The sequence below is a fragment of the Eriocheir sinensis genome, chromosome 23 (genome assembly GCF_024679095.1).
Source record: "Eriocheir sinensis breed Jianghai 21 chromosome 23, ASM2467909v1, whole genome shotgun sequence".
Classification (NCBI taxonomy): Eukaryota; Metazoa; Arthropoda; class Malacostraca; order Decapoda; family Varunidae; genus Eriocheir; species Eriocheir sinensis.
The window spans coordinates 2338174-2355673 of NC_066531.1; the positions used below are offsets into that span (position 1 = coordinate 2338174).

The 17500-nt window shown below is 46.1% G+C and overlaps 1 protein-coding gene and 1 long non-coding RNA gene across 5 annotated transcripts in view; one reads left to right on the top strand and one right to left on the bottom strand.

Annotated features, from left to right (window-relative positions):
* Positions 1-17500, bottom strand: part of LOC127002384 (rho GTPase-activating protein 100F-like) — a 233284-nt gene that overhangs the window by 112512 nt on the left and 103272 nt on the right. The window contains exon 1 of one of the 2 annotated variants that reach the window (XM_050868260.1): positions 15281-15575. The exons of the other annotated variant lie outside the window; for it this stretch is intronic. Within the exon in view, the coding sequence (XP_050724217.1) occupies positions 15281-15349 (69 nt within the window). The 5' untranslated portion in view covers positions 15350-15575. Of the gene's footprint in view, positions 1-15280; positions 15576-17500 lie in introns of those variants that run through there. 2 annotated transcript variants of the gene reach the window in all.
* The window catches only part of LOC127002403 (uncharacterized), a 134043-nt gene that overhangs the window by 105574 nt on the left and 10969 nt on the right, over positions 1-17500 (top strand). The gene's annotated exons all lie outside the window — the stretch shown is intronic.

Genomic DNA, 17500 nt, shown 5'->3' on the forward strand with positions numbered 1-17500 from the left:
ACGAGGCGTCACTAGCGGCCTGGCTGTCTCCCCACGAATCGCTCGCAGGCGGTGAACACGACCACATTTGTTGCTCCATCAACACGTTTGTTCACGATCAATATCCCGTCATGGTGCCCGGCGGTACATCTGATGTGCACTGTACCTGCGGCTCGCCGTGCACCCGAGGGTCGTGGCGTGGATGGTCATGCGCGACGAGCCTCGATGTTATAAGACACCTTCAGTTCTCACATCACCTATCTCTAAAGGTCAAAGATGGGGTCAATCGGGTTCTAATGAGTGTTTCTTCAGGTTCACGGTACAGAGGAAGGGTCACACTACCACCAGGGTCATAAAATGTGTGTGCATAGATAGATAGACAAGTAGATAGATATTGGTGTGCTGGATATCCCTTCACTGGTAGCCTGGTAACATATAGTCCCAGGTCTTTCTCTGCCTCTGTGGTGGATAGTGGAGTGTTTCCCATGTGGTATTGGTGTGCTGGATATCCCTTCACTGGTAGCCTGGTAACATACACTCCCAGGTCTTTCTCTGCCTCTGTGGTGGATAGTGGAGTGTTTCCCATGTGGTATTGGTGTGCTGGATATCCCTTCACTGGTAGCCTGGTAACATACACTCCCAGGTCTTTCTCTGCCTCTGTGGTGGATAGTGGAGTGTTTCCCATGTGGTATTTGTGTGCTGGGGGGGGGGGGGCAGCCTTCCCACCCCTACCACACCTCTCTTCCCCTCCTCCTACAAACCTCACCCCTACCTCTCTTTCCGAACCCCCACCCCCCATCTCTCTACCACATCTCTCCTCCTCCTACAAGACTCACCCCTACCTCTCTTTCCGGTACCCCCAACCCCCATCTCTCTACCACCCCTCCCTTCCCCTCCTCCTACAAGCCTCACCCCTACCACCCCTCCGACCTTCAGCCACCATAACCTTCTCTCCCTCCTCCGTTACAGAAACACCTCCCTGCCATTCCCCTACACGCGACATGCATCACCCTCTCTTCCCTTCCCTTCCCGGTCCTCCTGTAATAACCACGCTTATTCACTGCTGGTCTAACTCCTCCCCAGCGACTCCTCGGCGGCCCTCTCCCCCTACCGCAAGTTTCCTCGTTGTCATCCTTCCTTCTGCACCTGCCGCGCCTCCTCCTCCTCCCCCTCCTCCTCTCTCAGCCCTGCTCCAAACCTTCCCCGGCGAGTCACTTCCCTACATGACCTTTCAAGCACAGGTGTGGAGCTGCCGCGTGGCGTATGGTCGAGGTGGGCCTAACACGATCACCAGCCTCTCATCTTTCACATTAACTATTTTCAAAGGCCAAAATACGGATCAATCGGGTTCTCAAAAGTGTTTTTTTAGGTCCATGGTGCAGAAGAAGGGTCAAACTACCACCAGGGCCATTAACCCGTCCGCTGAGATTGGCACGGATTTGGCCTTCACTGGTAGACTGGTAACATATACTCCCAGGTCTTTCTCTGCCTCTGTGGTTGTTAGTGGAGTGTTTCCCATGTGGTATTGGTGTGCTGGATATCCCTTCACTGGTAGCCTGGTAACATACACTCCCAGGTCTTTCTCTGCCTCTGTGGTGGATAGTGGAGTGTTTCCCATGTGGTATTGGTGTGCTGGATATCCCTTCACTGGTAGCCTGGTAACATACACTCCCAGGTCTTTCTCTGCCTCTGTTACCAGGCTACCAGTGAAGGGATATCCAGCACACCAATACCACATGGGAAACACTCCACTATCCACCACAGAGGCAGAGAAAGACCTGGGAGTGTATGTTACCAGGCTACCAGTGAAGGCGAAATCCGTACCAATCACAGCGGACGGGTTAAGCGACACCATACGAGTCACAAAATTGTCTTACGTGGCCGACTAAACCAGGGAATGCGTCAGAAATTGGGGACAACTTCGCAAAGATGGAAACTTAATATATCGACTTGGTTTCCCTTCGTATATGAGACTTAAGGGAACTGGAGATTGAAAAGACGAAGGCTTCTGTGTATTGTACGTGTATTTGGTCCTAAAAATCTCAGGTTAGGAAATTGTGGTAAGCTGAAACGAGGTTGAAATTCGAAAACTCTGAAAAGAACAACAACTAGATATTTGAATCGTAAGAGTGCGGGGAGAAAAAATATATATAAATAAAATCATTAAAACTATACGACCCCCATTCAGTCCAAAAGTGTAGTGGCTTCATAAGGGAAACTAATAGGTCATAATGCTCGCTATTCGCCGCTCCTATAAAAGCTAGCATCATCGTCATCAACAGCCTGTATAATTTCACCTAATTTGTTTATATTTCTTTTGTTTATGTTTGTTTATTTTGTATACGTTCATGTTTTCTTCACTTTTAAGCGTTCCCTAGCCTTCACACCATCATCAGAGCGGCTGTTCAAATGCCTTCCTTGGGGTCTTCGGGTCATACTATTAAACACTTTGACCCTAATGGTAGTTTGAGCGTTCTGCTGTACCGTGAACTTAAAATAACACTCATTGGAACCTCAAACACACATTTATAACAAGGCTTTCGTTTGTGGGCATCTTCGGGAGCCGTTTTATGACCCTAATGGTAGTTTGACCGTTCTTCTGTACCGTGAACCGGATACATCGCTCATTAGACCCTCAAGGCTACATTTATGACAAGGCTTTCGTAGGAGTTTGTGGGCGTTTTCGGGAGCCGTTTTATGACCCTAATGGTAGTTTGAGCGTTCTTCTGTACCGTGAACCTAAAATAGCGCTCATTAGACCCTCAAGACTACATTTATGACAAGGCTTTCGTAGGTGTGGGTATTTTCGGGAGCCGTTTTATGACCCTAATGGTAGTTTGAGCGTTCTTCTGTACCGTGAACCTAAAATAGCGCTCATTAGACCCTCAAGACTACATTTATGACAAGGCTTTCGTAGGAGTTTGTGGGCGTTTTCGGGAGCCGTTTTATGACCCTAATGGTAGTTTGAGCGTTCTTCTGTACCGTGAACCTAAAATAACGCTCATTAGAACCCAAGACTACATTTATGACAAGGCTTTCGTAGGAGTTTGTGGACATTTTCGGGAGCCGTTTTATGACCCTAATGGTAGTTTGAGCGTTCTTCTGTACCGTGAACCTAAAATAACGCTCATTAGAACCCAAGACCACATTTATGACAAGGCTTTCGTAGGAGTTTGTGGACATTTTCGGGAGCCGTTTTATGACCCTAATGGTAGTTTGACCGTTCTTCTGTACCGTGAACCTAAAATAGCGCTCATTAGAACCCAAGACTACATTTATGACAAGGCTTTCGTAGGAGTTTGTGGACATTTTCGGGAGCCGTTTTATGACCCTAATGGTAGTTTGACCGTTCTTCTGTACCGTGAACCTAAAATAGCGCTCATTAGAACCCAAGACCACATTTATGACAAGGCTTTCGTAGGAGTTTGTGGGCGTTTTCGGGAGCCGTTTTATGACCCTAATGGTAGTTTGACCGTTCTTCTGTACCGTGAACCTGATACAAAGCTTATTGGGACTCGATTGTGAGAGGTTGAATGAGGTTTATGTGAGGATGGGTGAGGTTTAAGTGAGGTTGGGTGAGGTTTTGGTGAGGTTGGGTGAGGTTTTGGTGAGGTTGGGTGAGGTTTGGTGAAGTTGGGTGAGGTTTGGTGAGGTTGGGTGAGGTTAGGTGAGGTTGGGTGAGGTTTGGTGAGGTTGTGTGAGGTTTGGTGAAGTTGGGTGAGGTTTGGTGAGGTTGGGTGTAATTCATGTGAGGTTGGGTAGCGAGTGGCGTGTGGGATGAATGAATCTTCGGCCCCTCAATGCGTTCGCTGCCTCTGTCATCCAACCACATTCTCCGCTAGGGTTGCTGACGTCCCAATAATTAGTGCTCTTTTGTTTGAAGGAGGAAGCGGGAGGGAGGAGGAGGAGGAGGAGGAGGAGGAGGAAGGAGGAAGGAGGAGGAGAAGGAAGGGAGGAGGAGGAGGAGGAGGAGGAGAAGGAAGGGAGGAGAAGGAAGGGATGAGGAGGAGGAGGAGGAGGAAGGAGGAAGGAGGAGGAGAAGGAAGGGAGGAGAAGGAGGAGGAGGAGGAGAATGTGGAGGAGGGAAAAGGATGAGGAGAAAGGGAGGAGGAGAAAGGAGGAGGAGAAGAAAGGGGGAAGGAGGAGGAGGAGGAGGAGGAGAAGGAAGGAGGAAGGAGGAGGAGAAGGAAGGGAGGAGGAGGAGGATGAGGAGGAGAAGGATGAGGAACACAAAGAAACACAAAAGAAGAACAAACAACAGCAGACCTACTTGTCCTTACGAGACTGTTTGTGACAAGCTACACTAATCAGAGGTGGAAGATGAAGGACAGCAAAGACGAAGACGAAGAAGAAGGAGGAGGAGGAGGAGGAGGAGTTGTAGTAGTAGTAGTAGTTTGAAGTAGAAAGAGGCAGAGGAAAAACGAGGAACAAGCCGAACCAGGAAACATAAAAGATATAGAAATAGGGCAGCGCGGGGAGGCGGTGTAGGCAGGAGAGCACTCAACTTTAACTGGTAGGGGCGGAGGAGACCTTGTGTGCTGTCTTGCCGCGCCCCGAACCACACACCACATAAGAACATAAGGAGTCTGCAAGAAGCACTCCACACACCACATACCACATACCAGGGCGCGGAGAGGCACACGCCGGCTCCTCCATGCCCGTGTGCCCCGCTAAAACATGACTGACAGAAAAGCTTAAAATATGTCCATCCTCTGAATAGACTTAGAACGCCAGATACCTTGAAGGCTGTGTATGTGAAAACCAGCATTGCACGCACACACACACACACACACACACACACACACACACACACACACTCACACACACACTCACCCACCAACCTCCTCTCCGTTCCGTCACGCACCTGCAAAGAGATTTTTACGTTAGAATATTGTGATAATAAAATAAACAACTTATACAATTATTACAGATCAATTAATATGTCACTATATCACTAAATCATGTCTGTGCTACAAATCTCTCACCCAATTCAACAAACTACAGAATGGTTTCAGTTAATTTTAATTAGAACGCGGAGCAACTCTGGACTCTCTCTCCCTACTCCAAAATCATTTTAAGAGATTTCTAAGGTCGCCACCAGCTTTCAAGAATCAACTGGAAACCTTATCTATAATTATCATCAATCCCCAAATCAGCTTCTTTGAGGTCAGGCTCTCTGCAAACGTACTCAAGCGTTCCTGTTCTCGCGCAGTTGATAAGGTGATATATACAAAGTCCTTGACCTCGCCTCTCTAATCACGGGTTCAACTTATCTCAACTGGAAACCTTATCTATTTATCATCAATCCCTAAATCAGCTTCTTTGAGGTCAGGCTCTCTGGAAACGTACTCAAGCGTTCCTGTTCTCGTGCAGTTGGTAAGGTGATATATACAAAGTCCTTGACCTCGCCTCTCTAATCACGGGTTGACCTTCCAATCAACTTACCAATCAATCTACTAACCTGTCTCCCTGTGCTCTTCTTTCCCCATATAAGTCTTCCACTGGCAATCCTTCCCTATAACCTCTCGCTCTCGTCTCCTATCGTCAATGCCTTTACGAATTCACCTCAAGCCCCTAGTGACCGCCAGATTACAGTCCCTTGCTCTTGCTCTTGCTGTACATGTGACCCGTTGGAGAGTCAGGCCTTCGTATCGGCACTGGGTCTGGGTCTGGGTCTGGGTCTTGGAGGGCAGGTGAGGTGAGAGTCAGGTATTCAATGTTTCCTTCCACGCAACGGGTAGACAGAGGGTAGGATTGGACGTATGAGGCCATGAAGGGGAACGAGAATATAGGAGGATAGAGAAGAAGTGGGGATTGATGAGAGGAATGGAAGGTTGGGAGCACTAGGAAAAGGGATTGGGGTGGAAATGTTAGAAGAGGGAGAGAGAAGAGGGGAAGATGATGATGATGATGATGAATGATAATGAATGATGGCGAGTATGGAATAATAATAATAATAATGATAATAATAATAATAATAATAATAATAATAATAATAATAATAATAATAATAATAATAATAATAAGATGAAGAAGAAGAAGAAGAAGAAGAAGGAGGAGGAGGAGGAGGAGGAGGAGGAGGAGGGGAAATAATTTGCATAACACATTTTCGTCTCATTTTTTTTTTCTTGTTCCAAACGTGTATAATTTTGAGAGAGAGAGAGAAAACTATGAATGAATGAACACACACACACACACACACACACACACACACACACACACACACACACACACACACACACACACACACACACACACACACACACACACACACACACACACACACACACACACACACACACACACACACACACACACACACACACATTTTCTTCGTTATATAACATTTCGAAAGCCGAGTTACGAACAAGACAGGAGCGGCGTGGCGGGAAATACGAATTGCAGAGACATTGATGGTAAGGTTCTTGGGTCATATTTTTCAACATTTCAACGCCCAAGCAAAAACACGTATTTGACAAGGCTTGCATAGGGGTTTTGGGGGCATTTCCAGGGGTAGGTTTATGACCCTGGTGGTAGTTTGACCCTGTTTCTGCGCCATGAACTTGCGAAACACATACATTAGAGCAAGATTGATCTCCTTTTTTGGCCTTTGGAAGTAGTTGATGTGAAGGATGGAATAGTATGATAAACTACTACTACTACTACTACTACTACTACTACTACTACTGTCTCGCATACACAGAACGAACAGGTACAGAACGTGTTGTACAAACGTCTGGAACAATGAGACTTTTCGTGCATCAATGTAAGGGCGGGAAGAGGAGAAGGAGGAGGAGGAGGAAGAGGAGGAGGAGGAGGAGGAGGAAACTGGAGCATAAAAAAAAATTAATGATCTACAAACTTGGGTGACTTTTATTTCTAGCTTTGTGGAATTTATATTTGGCGGTGAGGAGTCTGACGTCTATAGTTTCAGGGGCGTGGGATTTGAATTGGGGTGTTTTCTGGCATCTATAGCCCTTGGGGGATGTGTCCTGTACTGTGGTTTCGGGCATTTATAGTTTTGGGGGTATGGGCATTGATGAGTCTTGTGGCATTTATAGTCTCAGGGTGTTGGATGTGATTATAGCGTCGTTTCTTTCACTTATAGTCCTTCTGAGAGGTGTATAGGGGAGTGGTTTCTTTCGTCTATAGCCTTAGGGGGGATGTGTCCAATGGCGTGGTTTCCGTCGCCTATAGTCTGTCTGGGATGTACATGTTGGTGTGTTTCTTCCACTTATAGTCCTTCTGAGAGGTGTATAGTGGAGTGGTTTCATCCGTCTATAGTCTTTGGGGGGAGGTGTCCAATGGCGTGGTTTCCGTCGCCTATAGTCCGTCTGGGATGTACATGTTGGTGTGTTTTCTCAAGCGCATTCTGTGTTTTTTGTGTATTTTCCGGTCCGGGTCACTGCGCTATGTACTTGCCTATAGCGTCAGATGTTTATATTTACAAGGATTCCGTCATTATTCTCTACGCTCATATTCCACAGAGCTTTTCACTGAGATTCGTTATTATCTTGCATTTCTTCCCTGCAGCGTCATTTTCTTCTCTGCTGTCTTGTATACCGTATCTGAAGCTTTTGTTTGCAAGGATTTCGTTGACATTTTTTTCGGTTATGATCTCAAGATTTTGCTTTAAGATTCATGTGTTTCTGTTATTACTTCTCGTCTGCGCAGCCCACATGTACTCGTCTTAAGGTCACTTTTATGTAATGGTCTCCTGAGTCTTCTGAATGTTTGCTTGGGGGTTACAATGAAGGGCCGGGCAAGTAGGATCCATCTAAGACTCGACCCTCTACACTAAACTTATAGATCCTCACAATATCCACAGCCCACATGTACTCGTCTCAAGTTCACTTTTATGTAATGGTCTCCTGAGTCTTCTGAATGTTTGCTTGGGGGTTACAATGAAGGGCCGGGCAAGTAGGATCCATCTAAGACTCGACCCTCTACACTAAACTTATAGATTCTCTCAATATCTACATTCCACATACACATCTATACAAGCATATTCAGTTTCCCAGCCAAGAGACTTCTGCCACGGAGGAGAGTAGAGAGTAATTGGGTAGGCGGTGGCTGAGTGGTAGCGTGCTGGGCCCACATTCACCGCGTGATGGACGACGCGGGTTCGAATCCCCACGCTACCACCTGGGATTTTTCAGTCACCGCCGAGTGGCTTAAAACTACCCACATGCTGTCCTGAAGACCACCCATCAACCCGGACTCTAGAGGAAACCGTCCAAGTGAATCAAGAAGGAGTTCCGGGGGGCAGCATGAGCCAAGAGAAGATGGCGCCACTATAAACACTTGCCTGCGCCATGACGGGCTGGGGCCAACTACCATTCAGGCCCTCAAGAGAGCCTACCGGCGCTATAGGCGTACACGTAAGAAAAAAAAAGAGTTACAGTTTCATAATTATATAGTACAGAGGAACGATCGAAGTATCACCTGGGCTCTAAAACTACCTTTGGAAATGGCCAGAATTCATAGGAAGGCTTTCTCAAATGTGGGTGATTGGACGGTAAAATCCTACTGAAAATGAACCTAATTATGGTCACATTTTTATATATTTAGGCGCATATTGACCTCTCTTTCGGCCGCCTCTTTGGATTCTTTTTAGGAGCAGCGAGTAGCGGGCTTTTTATTATTACTGTTTCCTTTTTTTGTGCCCTTGAGCTGTCTCCTTCGTTGTAAAAAAAATAAGCATACATATTTTACAAGGCTTTCGTGGGGGGTTATGGGCGTTCCCAGGGGTAGTTTTATGACCCTGGTGGTAGTCTGACCCTTCTTCTGTACCGTGACCCAACAACAACACTCATTAGAACCCAGCTGACCTCCTTATCAGCCTTTGTAAATTATGTGAGAACTGGAAGCGGTTGAGAACACAGATCTAATTGTCTTGCATCTTCTAAGACCATTCCGCCTCACACACAATCTCCAGAGGCTCTTATGAATGTCTATTAACGCTCAAGGTCCAGAAGAATGGTCACACAGCACCCAGGGTCATGAAACTACCCTTGAAGATGCCCACAACACCCACGAAAACCAGGGCAAATGTGAGTGCTCGGGTGCCGACATGTTTGAGAATAACCGAATTTAATTTTCCTGTGGTTACCCTTTCAGAGAGCGGGCCGGCCTCGTTTTCTCAGACAAGACTTGGGATGCCTAGCTGTTGTCGTCCTTGTCCAGGGGAGTGTTGGTTCCTTGAAAACGGGGCAAAGAATCATGGCCCGTATTCTTAAACATTTCGGAGCTTACAATGTTGGTATTCAGACAGTTCCCTCACATCAACTAATTCCAGAGGCCAAAAATGAGATCGGTCAGGTTCTAATGAGTGTTTCTGTAGGTTCATGGCACAGAAGAAGGGTCAAACTACCACTACCGCCACCAGGGTCATAAAACTAGCCCTGGAAATGTCCGAAACTCCTACGAAAGCCTTGGCAAATGTGTGTATCTTTAGGTTCATGGTACAGAAGAAGGGTCAAACTACCACCAGGGTCATAAAACTAGCCCTGGAAATGCCCGAAACTCCTACGAAAGCCTTGTCAAATGTGTGTTTCTTTAGGTTCATGGTACAGAAGAAGGGTCAAACTATCACCAGGGTCATTAAAGTACCCCTGGAAATGCCCAAAACTCCTACGAAAGCCTTGTCAAATGTGTGTTTCTTTAGGTTCATGGTACAGAAGAAGGGTTAAACTACCACCAGGGTCATAAAACTAGCCCTGGAAATGCCCGAAACTCCCACGAAAGCCTTGTCAAATGTGTGTTTCTTTAGGTTCATGGTACAGAAGAAGGGTCAAACTACCACCAGGGTCATAAAACTAGCCCTGAAAATGCCCGAAACTCCTACGAAAGCCTAGCCAAATGTGTGTTTCTTTAGGTTCATGGTATATACTTAAAGAATAGTCCCTCAAAACATAGGTCTCTTTGGATATAAAAACTTTCCTGTCTGTCTGTCTGTGTCTGTCTGTCTGTCTGTCTGTCTGTCTGTCTGTCTGTCTGTCTCTCTCTCTCTCTCTCTCTCTCTCTCTCTCTCTCTCTCTCTCTCTCTCTCACGACGCCTCTCCATTACCCCTCCCCTTCCCTTCCCATCTCTACCTTTTTCCTCCCCCCTTCCCTCCGGCGACACAAAAGCTGTATTGTTCCTCCAGGCCGCCTCCTCTGTGCCCTGGCTTGGAGGGAACCCGAATCCTCTTCCTCCTCCTATTCTTCCTCCTCCTCTTCCTTTATGTACGCCAGTGAGTGAGGTTCAGTCCATAAACTTCTATCATAACTTTCTAATTTCCTTGATATCTACGCCTGGTAAGAGTACTACATTGTCTATCTCTATCTTTCTATCTATCTCTTCCAGGGGTAGTTTTATGGCCCTGGTGGTAGTCTGACCCTTCGTCTGTACCGTGAACCTAAAGAAATACATATTTGACAAGGCTTTCGTAGGAGTTGTGGGCATTTCCAGGGATAGTTTTATGACCCTGGTGGTAGTTTGAACCTTCTTCTGTACCGTGAACTTAAAGAAATACATATTCGATAAGGCTTTCGTAGGAGTTGTGGGCATTTCCAGGGATAGTTTTATGGCCCTGGTGGTAGTTTGACCCTTCGTCTGTACCGTGAACCTAAAGAAATACATATTCGACATGGCTTTCGTAGGAGTTGTGGGCATTTCCAGGGATAGTTTTATGACCCTGGTGGTAGTTTGACCCTTCTTCTGTACCGTGAACCTAAAGAAATACATATTCGACAAGGCTTTCGTAGGAGTTGTGGGCATTTCCAGGGATAGTTTTATGACCCTGGTGGTAGTTTGAACCTTCGTCTGTACCGTGAACCTAAAGAAATACATATTCGACATGGCTTTCGTAGGAGTTGTGGGCATTTCCAGGGATAGTTTTATGACCCTGGTGGTAGTTTGAGCCTTCTTCTGTATCGTGAACCTAAAGAAATACATATTCGACAAGGCTTTCGTAGGAGTTTTGGGCATTTCCAGGGATAGTTTTATGGCCCTGGTGGTAGTTTGACGCTTCTTCTGCACCGTGAACCTAAAGAAATACATATTCGACAAGGCTTTCGTAGGAGTTGTGGGCATTTCTAGGGGTAGTTTTATGACCCTGGTGGTAGTTTGACCCTTCTTCTGTATCGTGAACCTGAAGAAACACATATTCGACAAGACTTTCGTAAGAGTTGTGGGCATTTCCAGGGGTAGTTTTATGACCCCGGTGGTAGTTTGCCCCTTCTTCTGTACCATGAACCTAAAGAAATACATATTCGACAAGGCTTTTGTAGGAGTTGTGGGCATTTCCAGGGATAGTTTTATGGCCCTGGTGGTAGTTTGAACCTTCTTCTGTACCGTGAACCTAAAGAAATACATATTTGACAAGGCTTTCGTAGGAGTTGCGGGCATTTCGAGGGTAGTTTTATGGCCCTGGTGGTAGTTTGAGCCTTCTTCTGTATCGTGAACCTGAAGAAATACATATTTGACAAGGCTTTCGTAGGAGTTGTGGGCATTTCCAGGGGTAGTTTTATGACCCCGGTGGTAGTTTGCCCCTTCTTCAGCACCGTGAACCTAAAGAAATACGTATTTGACACGGCTTTCGTAGGAGTTGTGGGCATTTCCAGGGATAGTTTTATGGCCCTGGTGGTAGTTTGAACCTTCTTCTGTACCGTGAACCTAAAGAAATACATATTTGACAAGGCTTTCGTAGGAGTTGCGGGCATTTCCAGGGATAGTTTTATGGCCCTGGTGGTAGTTTGACCCTTCTTCTGTATCATGAACCTGAAGAAACACATATTTGACAAGGCTTTCGTAGGAGTTGTGGGCATTTCCAGGGGTAGTTTTATGACCCTGGTGGTAGTTTGACCCTTCGTCTGTACCGTTAACCTAAAGAAATACATATTTGACAAGGCTTTCGTAGGAGTTGTGGGCATTTCCAGGGGTAGTTTTATGACCCCGGTGGTAGTTTGACCCTTCTTCTGCACCTCAATAATAATTCTAAGAGAGAGAAACGAAGAAAAATAAGGAAAGGAAGGAAGAAAGGGAGGAAAAGGAGGAGGAGGAGGAGGAGAGATTGATGAGGAAGCGTGTGTTCTTGGTAAGGGAGAGAGGGCGGGGGCAAAGGTACAGGGGGGAGAGGGAGGAAGGAGAGAGGGAGAGAGAGAGGAGGGGAGTGTCAGCGAGGGGAGGGTCGGGTCTTGCTAGGGTGTACGGTACGGTCGATCAATAGCCCACCTGTCCGCCCCCACGTGAGGAGTCTCGCCTCTGACTCTCCTGTTCCCTTGCGCTCGGCTCCTATGGCTGCTCGTCACACATATACAAACTTTCACATATATACACGGCAAGCACACACATATAGATAGATAGATAGATAGATAGATAGGGATTTATTTACAGGATATGAAACAGTTAAGGACCCCCAAAATTAAGACAAAATAAGCCCGCTAATCACTACTTCTAATATAGATACATAGATAGACAGATAGATAGATAGATAGATAGATAGACAGATAGATAGATAGATAGATAGATAGATACAGATTTATTTACAGGATATGAAACAGTTAAGGACCCCCAAAATTAAGACAAATTAAGCCCGCTAATCACTACTCCCAATAGATAGATAGATAGATAGATAGATAGATAGATAGATAGATAGATAGATAGATAGATATTTATTTACAGGATATGAAACAGTTAAGGACCCCCAAAATTAAGACAAAAAAAGCCCGCTCATCACTGCTCCTAATAGATAGATAGATAGATAGATAGATACTTCATTGACCACAGTATGCCGGTCTAAATTGTTGATATTACATAAGCCTTAACGTGACAGTCATTAGCACGCACACACGCACACACACACACACACACACACACACACACACACACACACACACGGATGAAGGAAATCTGTAGAAAGAAAGAAAGAAAGAAAGAAAAAAACAGCATAAAATGAAAGAAAAAAAGAAAAAAGAAAGAAAAACGAGAGAGAGAGAGAGAGAGAGAGAGAGAGAGAAGCTTATATGTTCACTCAAGAAAACCATTTAAAACTTCCACTCACCAGTAAAGACATTCACGGGAACATCGATACCCCCCCCCCCCCACCACCCCCCCCCCACCTCCCCCCCCCCACCCCTATGAAGGCCTTCCACCCCCCTTAAAAAATGATACTTGCAATGGTCATCTCAGTATAACAGATTCATGTATATATATAAATTATCCATGCGAAGCTGACCTCTCTTTTGGACGCTCTGTTTTGTTTTATAAGGGTGGTGATAGCTGGTTCTAGTGTGTTCTTATCTTCGTTTTTTTGTTATTTAATGTGAAAAAAATGTACTGTGGTTTCATATATAGATTAGAAGCACTATTTTGTTGATATCCTGTTCTCTGTTCTCTTATCCTACCTTTGCATTTCTGTGTACTCTCTATCCCTTTTCATTTTATCTGCATTTCTGAGCTTCCTATCCTGTTTTGTTTTCCTTCCTGTCTTCCTTCGTTTCTCTCTGTTCTTTCCTGTCCTTACCCTGCTATGCCTATTCTCTCCTTTTCCTCTTTCCTCCTTTTCTACCTTGGTTTCTCTGTGTCTCTCCCTTGCTGTCATCTCTCCTCCCTGATTTCTCCATTTCCCTCTCCTCTCTCTCATAAGAACATAAGAACGCAGGAGTCTGCAAGAGGCCGGTAGGCCTGTACGAGGCAGCTCCTTTGACCCTAAGCTCCCGTGTATCTAACCCCACCTAATATCGCTGTCCATGAATTTATCTAGTCTATTTTTGAATGTGACAATTGTATTGGCACTCACCACATGACTGCTAAGCCTATTCCACTCATCCACCACCCTATTAGTAAACCAATTTTTGCCTATGTCCCTGTTGAATCTGAATTTATCCAGTTTAAACCCATTACTTCGTGTCCTACCCGGTTCTCTTACCAACAAAACCTTATGAATGTCTCCCTTATTAAAGCCCTTCATCCATTTATAAACCTCGATCATGTCTCCACGCACCCTTCGCCTTTCTAGAGAATGCAAGTTTAACTGTTTGAGTCTTTCCTCGTATGGCAAGTTTCTCAACCCCTGAATCATCTTAGTCATCCTCCTCTGCACCGATTCTAACATTTTGATATCCATTCTATAGTAGGGTGACCAGAACTGAACCGCATAGTCAAGATGAGGTCTAACTAATGCTAAATATAGTTTGAGGAAGACTTCGGGGCTTCTGGGTCGCTCCTTGAAATAAATCCCAGTACCCTATTAGCTCGATTTCTAGCTTGAATGCATTGTGCCCTTGGACGGAGATCAGAGCTCACTAAGACCCCTAAATCCCTCTCGCACCCAGACCTACTTATGAGAGTGTCATTTAAGCAATAGTTATGTGAGGGGTTGTTCCTACCTACACTCAGAATACTGCACTTCCCTACATTGAACTCCATCTGCCATTTATCCGCCCAGTCATATAATCTGTTGAGTTCACCTTGGAGAATACTAGCGTCCTGATCCGACTCAATTACTCTACCGATCTTGGTATCATCTGCAAATTCTTCCTTCGTTCCTCTGTGTCCCTTCCATCCCTCACCATAACTATTTCGTCTCTTTCCTGTTCTCCTTTTTTCAGACGCTGTCGCCTCTCATAGCGAATGTTTGGGTCATAATGGAGATTCGTCGGGTTCCCACGAGTGTTTACGTTCATGGTACAGAGGTCTCGTCAAACTATCACAACGCTCGTACAACTACCAGTGAAGAACCCACCATAGCCTCTGCGGAAGCCTTGTCAAATGTGGGTATGTAAGCCTTCGTTTGAGACCAAGGGGCAGAGTAGATTTGCAACCCAGCCGGAGACATCACACGTAATCAATCATCGCTGGTCTTCAGTTTGGGACACAAGACCAACAGTCAGCGAGCCATGTAGAGTGTTTGTATGATGTCACCACTCCCTGAAAGACCCGTGGACCTACAAAACTCACCGAAAGTCCAGCCGGGAACATACTAGACCCAAGGAAAACTCTTAACTTGGCGTACGGGAGAAGGGCAGGCTAAAGTAAACAGATTATATAGTGTGAGGATTGGGATTCGAAGAGATGAGTCGGTAACATCATGGACGGGAAAGTATGGTTAAGTGTACCCTGCATGCTCACTGAAAGAAGATGGGTCGGCGTAGCACAAAAGGTTGCCATGGGACTGGGATGTTTTAGAAGGAGGTTTAATTAGGGAGAGAGAGAGAGAGAGAGAGAGAGAGAGAGAGAGAGAGAGAGAGAGAGAGAGAGAGGCCCCCAGAACTCCCCCTCAACCCCCTCATACACAGCCCCTCCCCCTCAACACACCTGCAGGAATGTTGTGGTGGTGTAGGCCGGCGGGGGATCAGTCGTGCTAATTCTCGTCCACAGAACCATCTTGCCGCTTCTTCCTTCTCTAGCGTTCCCGAGCGGCAGGAGCAACGACACAGTCTCCTTGCAACACACGCAGATGGGGCAACACAGTCAGTGGGAGGCAACACACCCCATCACACTGAATGGACAACACTGCCCCTCTCCTCCTTCTCTGTTGCAATCGCTCGACACTTCACAGGATATGCAAGATTGATATTGTGAGACGTTTCCTTGATTTCCTCACATTAACTTCTCCCAAATGCCGAAAAGGAGTTCAGACGCGTTCCCATTGGTGTTTTTTTAGGTTCATGGTACAGAAGAAGGGTCAGACTACCACAAGGGTCATAGAGGTACCCTGGAAAGGTCCCAAACTCCTACGAAAGGCTAGTTAAATACGTGTGTGGCTGGGGTATGTTTAATTATACGATCCATATTTTTTTCTCTGGCATAATCTGTAGCTGGTTCTCTCTCTCTCTCTCTCTCTCTCTCTCTCTCTCTCTCTCTCTCTCTCTCTCTCTCTCTCTCTCTCTCTCTCTCTCTCTCTCTCTCGATAGATCTAGATAGAGAGAGAGAGAGAGAGAGAGAGAGAGAGAGAGAGAGAGAGAGATCCTTCCAACATAACAAAACTCAGAATTACATTATCAAACCTGAACCTTGGGCTCCTTCCCTTTTTCCTTTCTTTCTTTTTTTCCTTTTCGACGATCTCAGGTACCAAAAAAGAGACACCCTACATATACTCTCTCTCTCTCTCTCTCTCTCTCTCTCTCTCTCTCTCTCGTGGGTACGTTAGATTCCCGGAAATGGTGAGGAAGAAGCGCAAGGCAAGTTCTCTCAGACAGAGTTGCGTGTTAAGGTTATTGATTGAACTGGGTTTGTAAGGCCTTAGTCGGTGGGGGGGGAGGGGGAAGGGGGGTGAACTACCACCACCACCACCACCACCACAACCATTTCTACCACCCACTACCACTATCGCCATTGCTACCACTACCCTCTATCCCCTATCTATCCATCTATCTATCTATCCTGTCTACATACCACCACTACTACTACTACTACTACTACTACTACTACTACTACCATCGCAACCACTAACACTATTCTCTACCCTCCACTACCACTACTACCACAATCGCAACCACTAACACTGCTCCCCATTCTACCATAGCCTGAAATACAACGACAACTCCTACCACTATTTCAATTCAACCACCACTAACACAGTCAACACTAACCTCCCTCTTCTCTCTTCACTAACACCCTTGTCAGGTTCACTACCATCACCTCTACCTCTAACTCCACAACCACCATCTCTACCTCACTACCATAAGCACTAGTATTATCGCGAACCCTTCCAGAACCACTACATTCATAAATTTTGCGTACTATCACGAGAATCTATTACTTGCCACTAACATACCTTTCCTACTACTACTACTACTACTACTACAGCCGTTTTTGTCATTTCTCTCCTGTACGATATCCCACCACCACCATAGCACCGCCGTCCCCGCTTCGCCTCTGCAACCCAATGACAATAACATCGGAGCTCCACAGTTACAGGAGACGGGGCGAGAGTCGGGCCACATCAAAGGCTTTAAATCGTGTATCAGAATTTGAAGTATGATATTGACGTGCTTGAAATACCCAGGTAGTTTTAGTGGTATAAACAACAGCAATAACAAAAACAAGATGGGCCGTGTATCAGAATTTGATGTATATTATTAATGTGCTCAGTAAACCACGATGGAGCCGATTTAAAATTAATTCTCCCGATCCTTTCCCCCTGTGCTCCTTGACAGCGCTCTGCCCCTTCCCGCCTTCCCCCGACCCTTCCCACAGAGGCGTCACAGCGGGGCTCATCAAGGGCTCGGACGTGGTTTGGCCCCTCCGCTCTCCTTCCATTTTTTACATTGTCACGTCTCATCAATACTCCCCCGAAGACAGGTGAGCCACTTCTTAACCCGGTAGCAGCGACGGGCCAAGTTTGTGGCTTTACCGTGTAGCAGCGACGGGCCAAATTTGTGGCTTTACCGTGTAGCAGCGACGGGCCAAATTTGTGGCTTTACCGTGTAGCAGCGGCGGGCCAAATTTGTGGCTTTACCGTGTAGCAGCGACGGGCCAAGTTTGTGGCTTTACCGTGTAGCAGCGACGGGCCAAGTTTGTGGCTTTACCGTG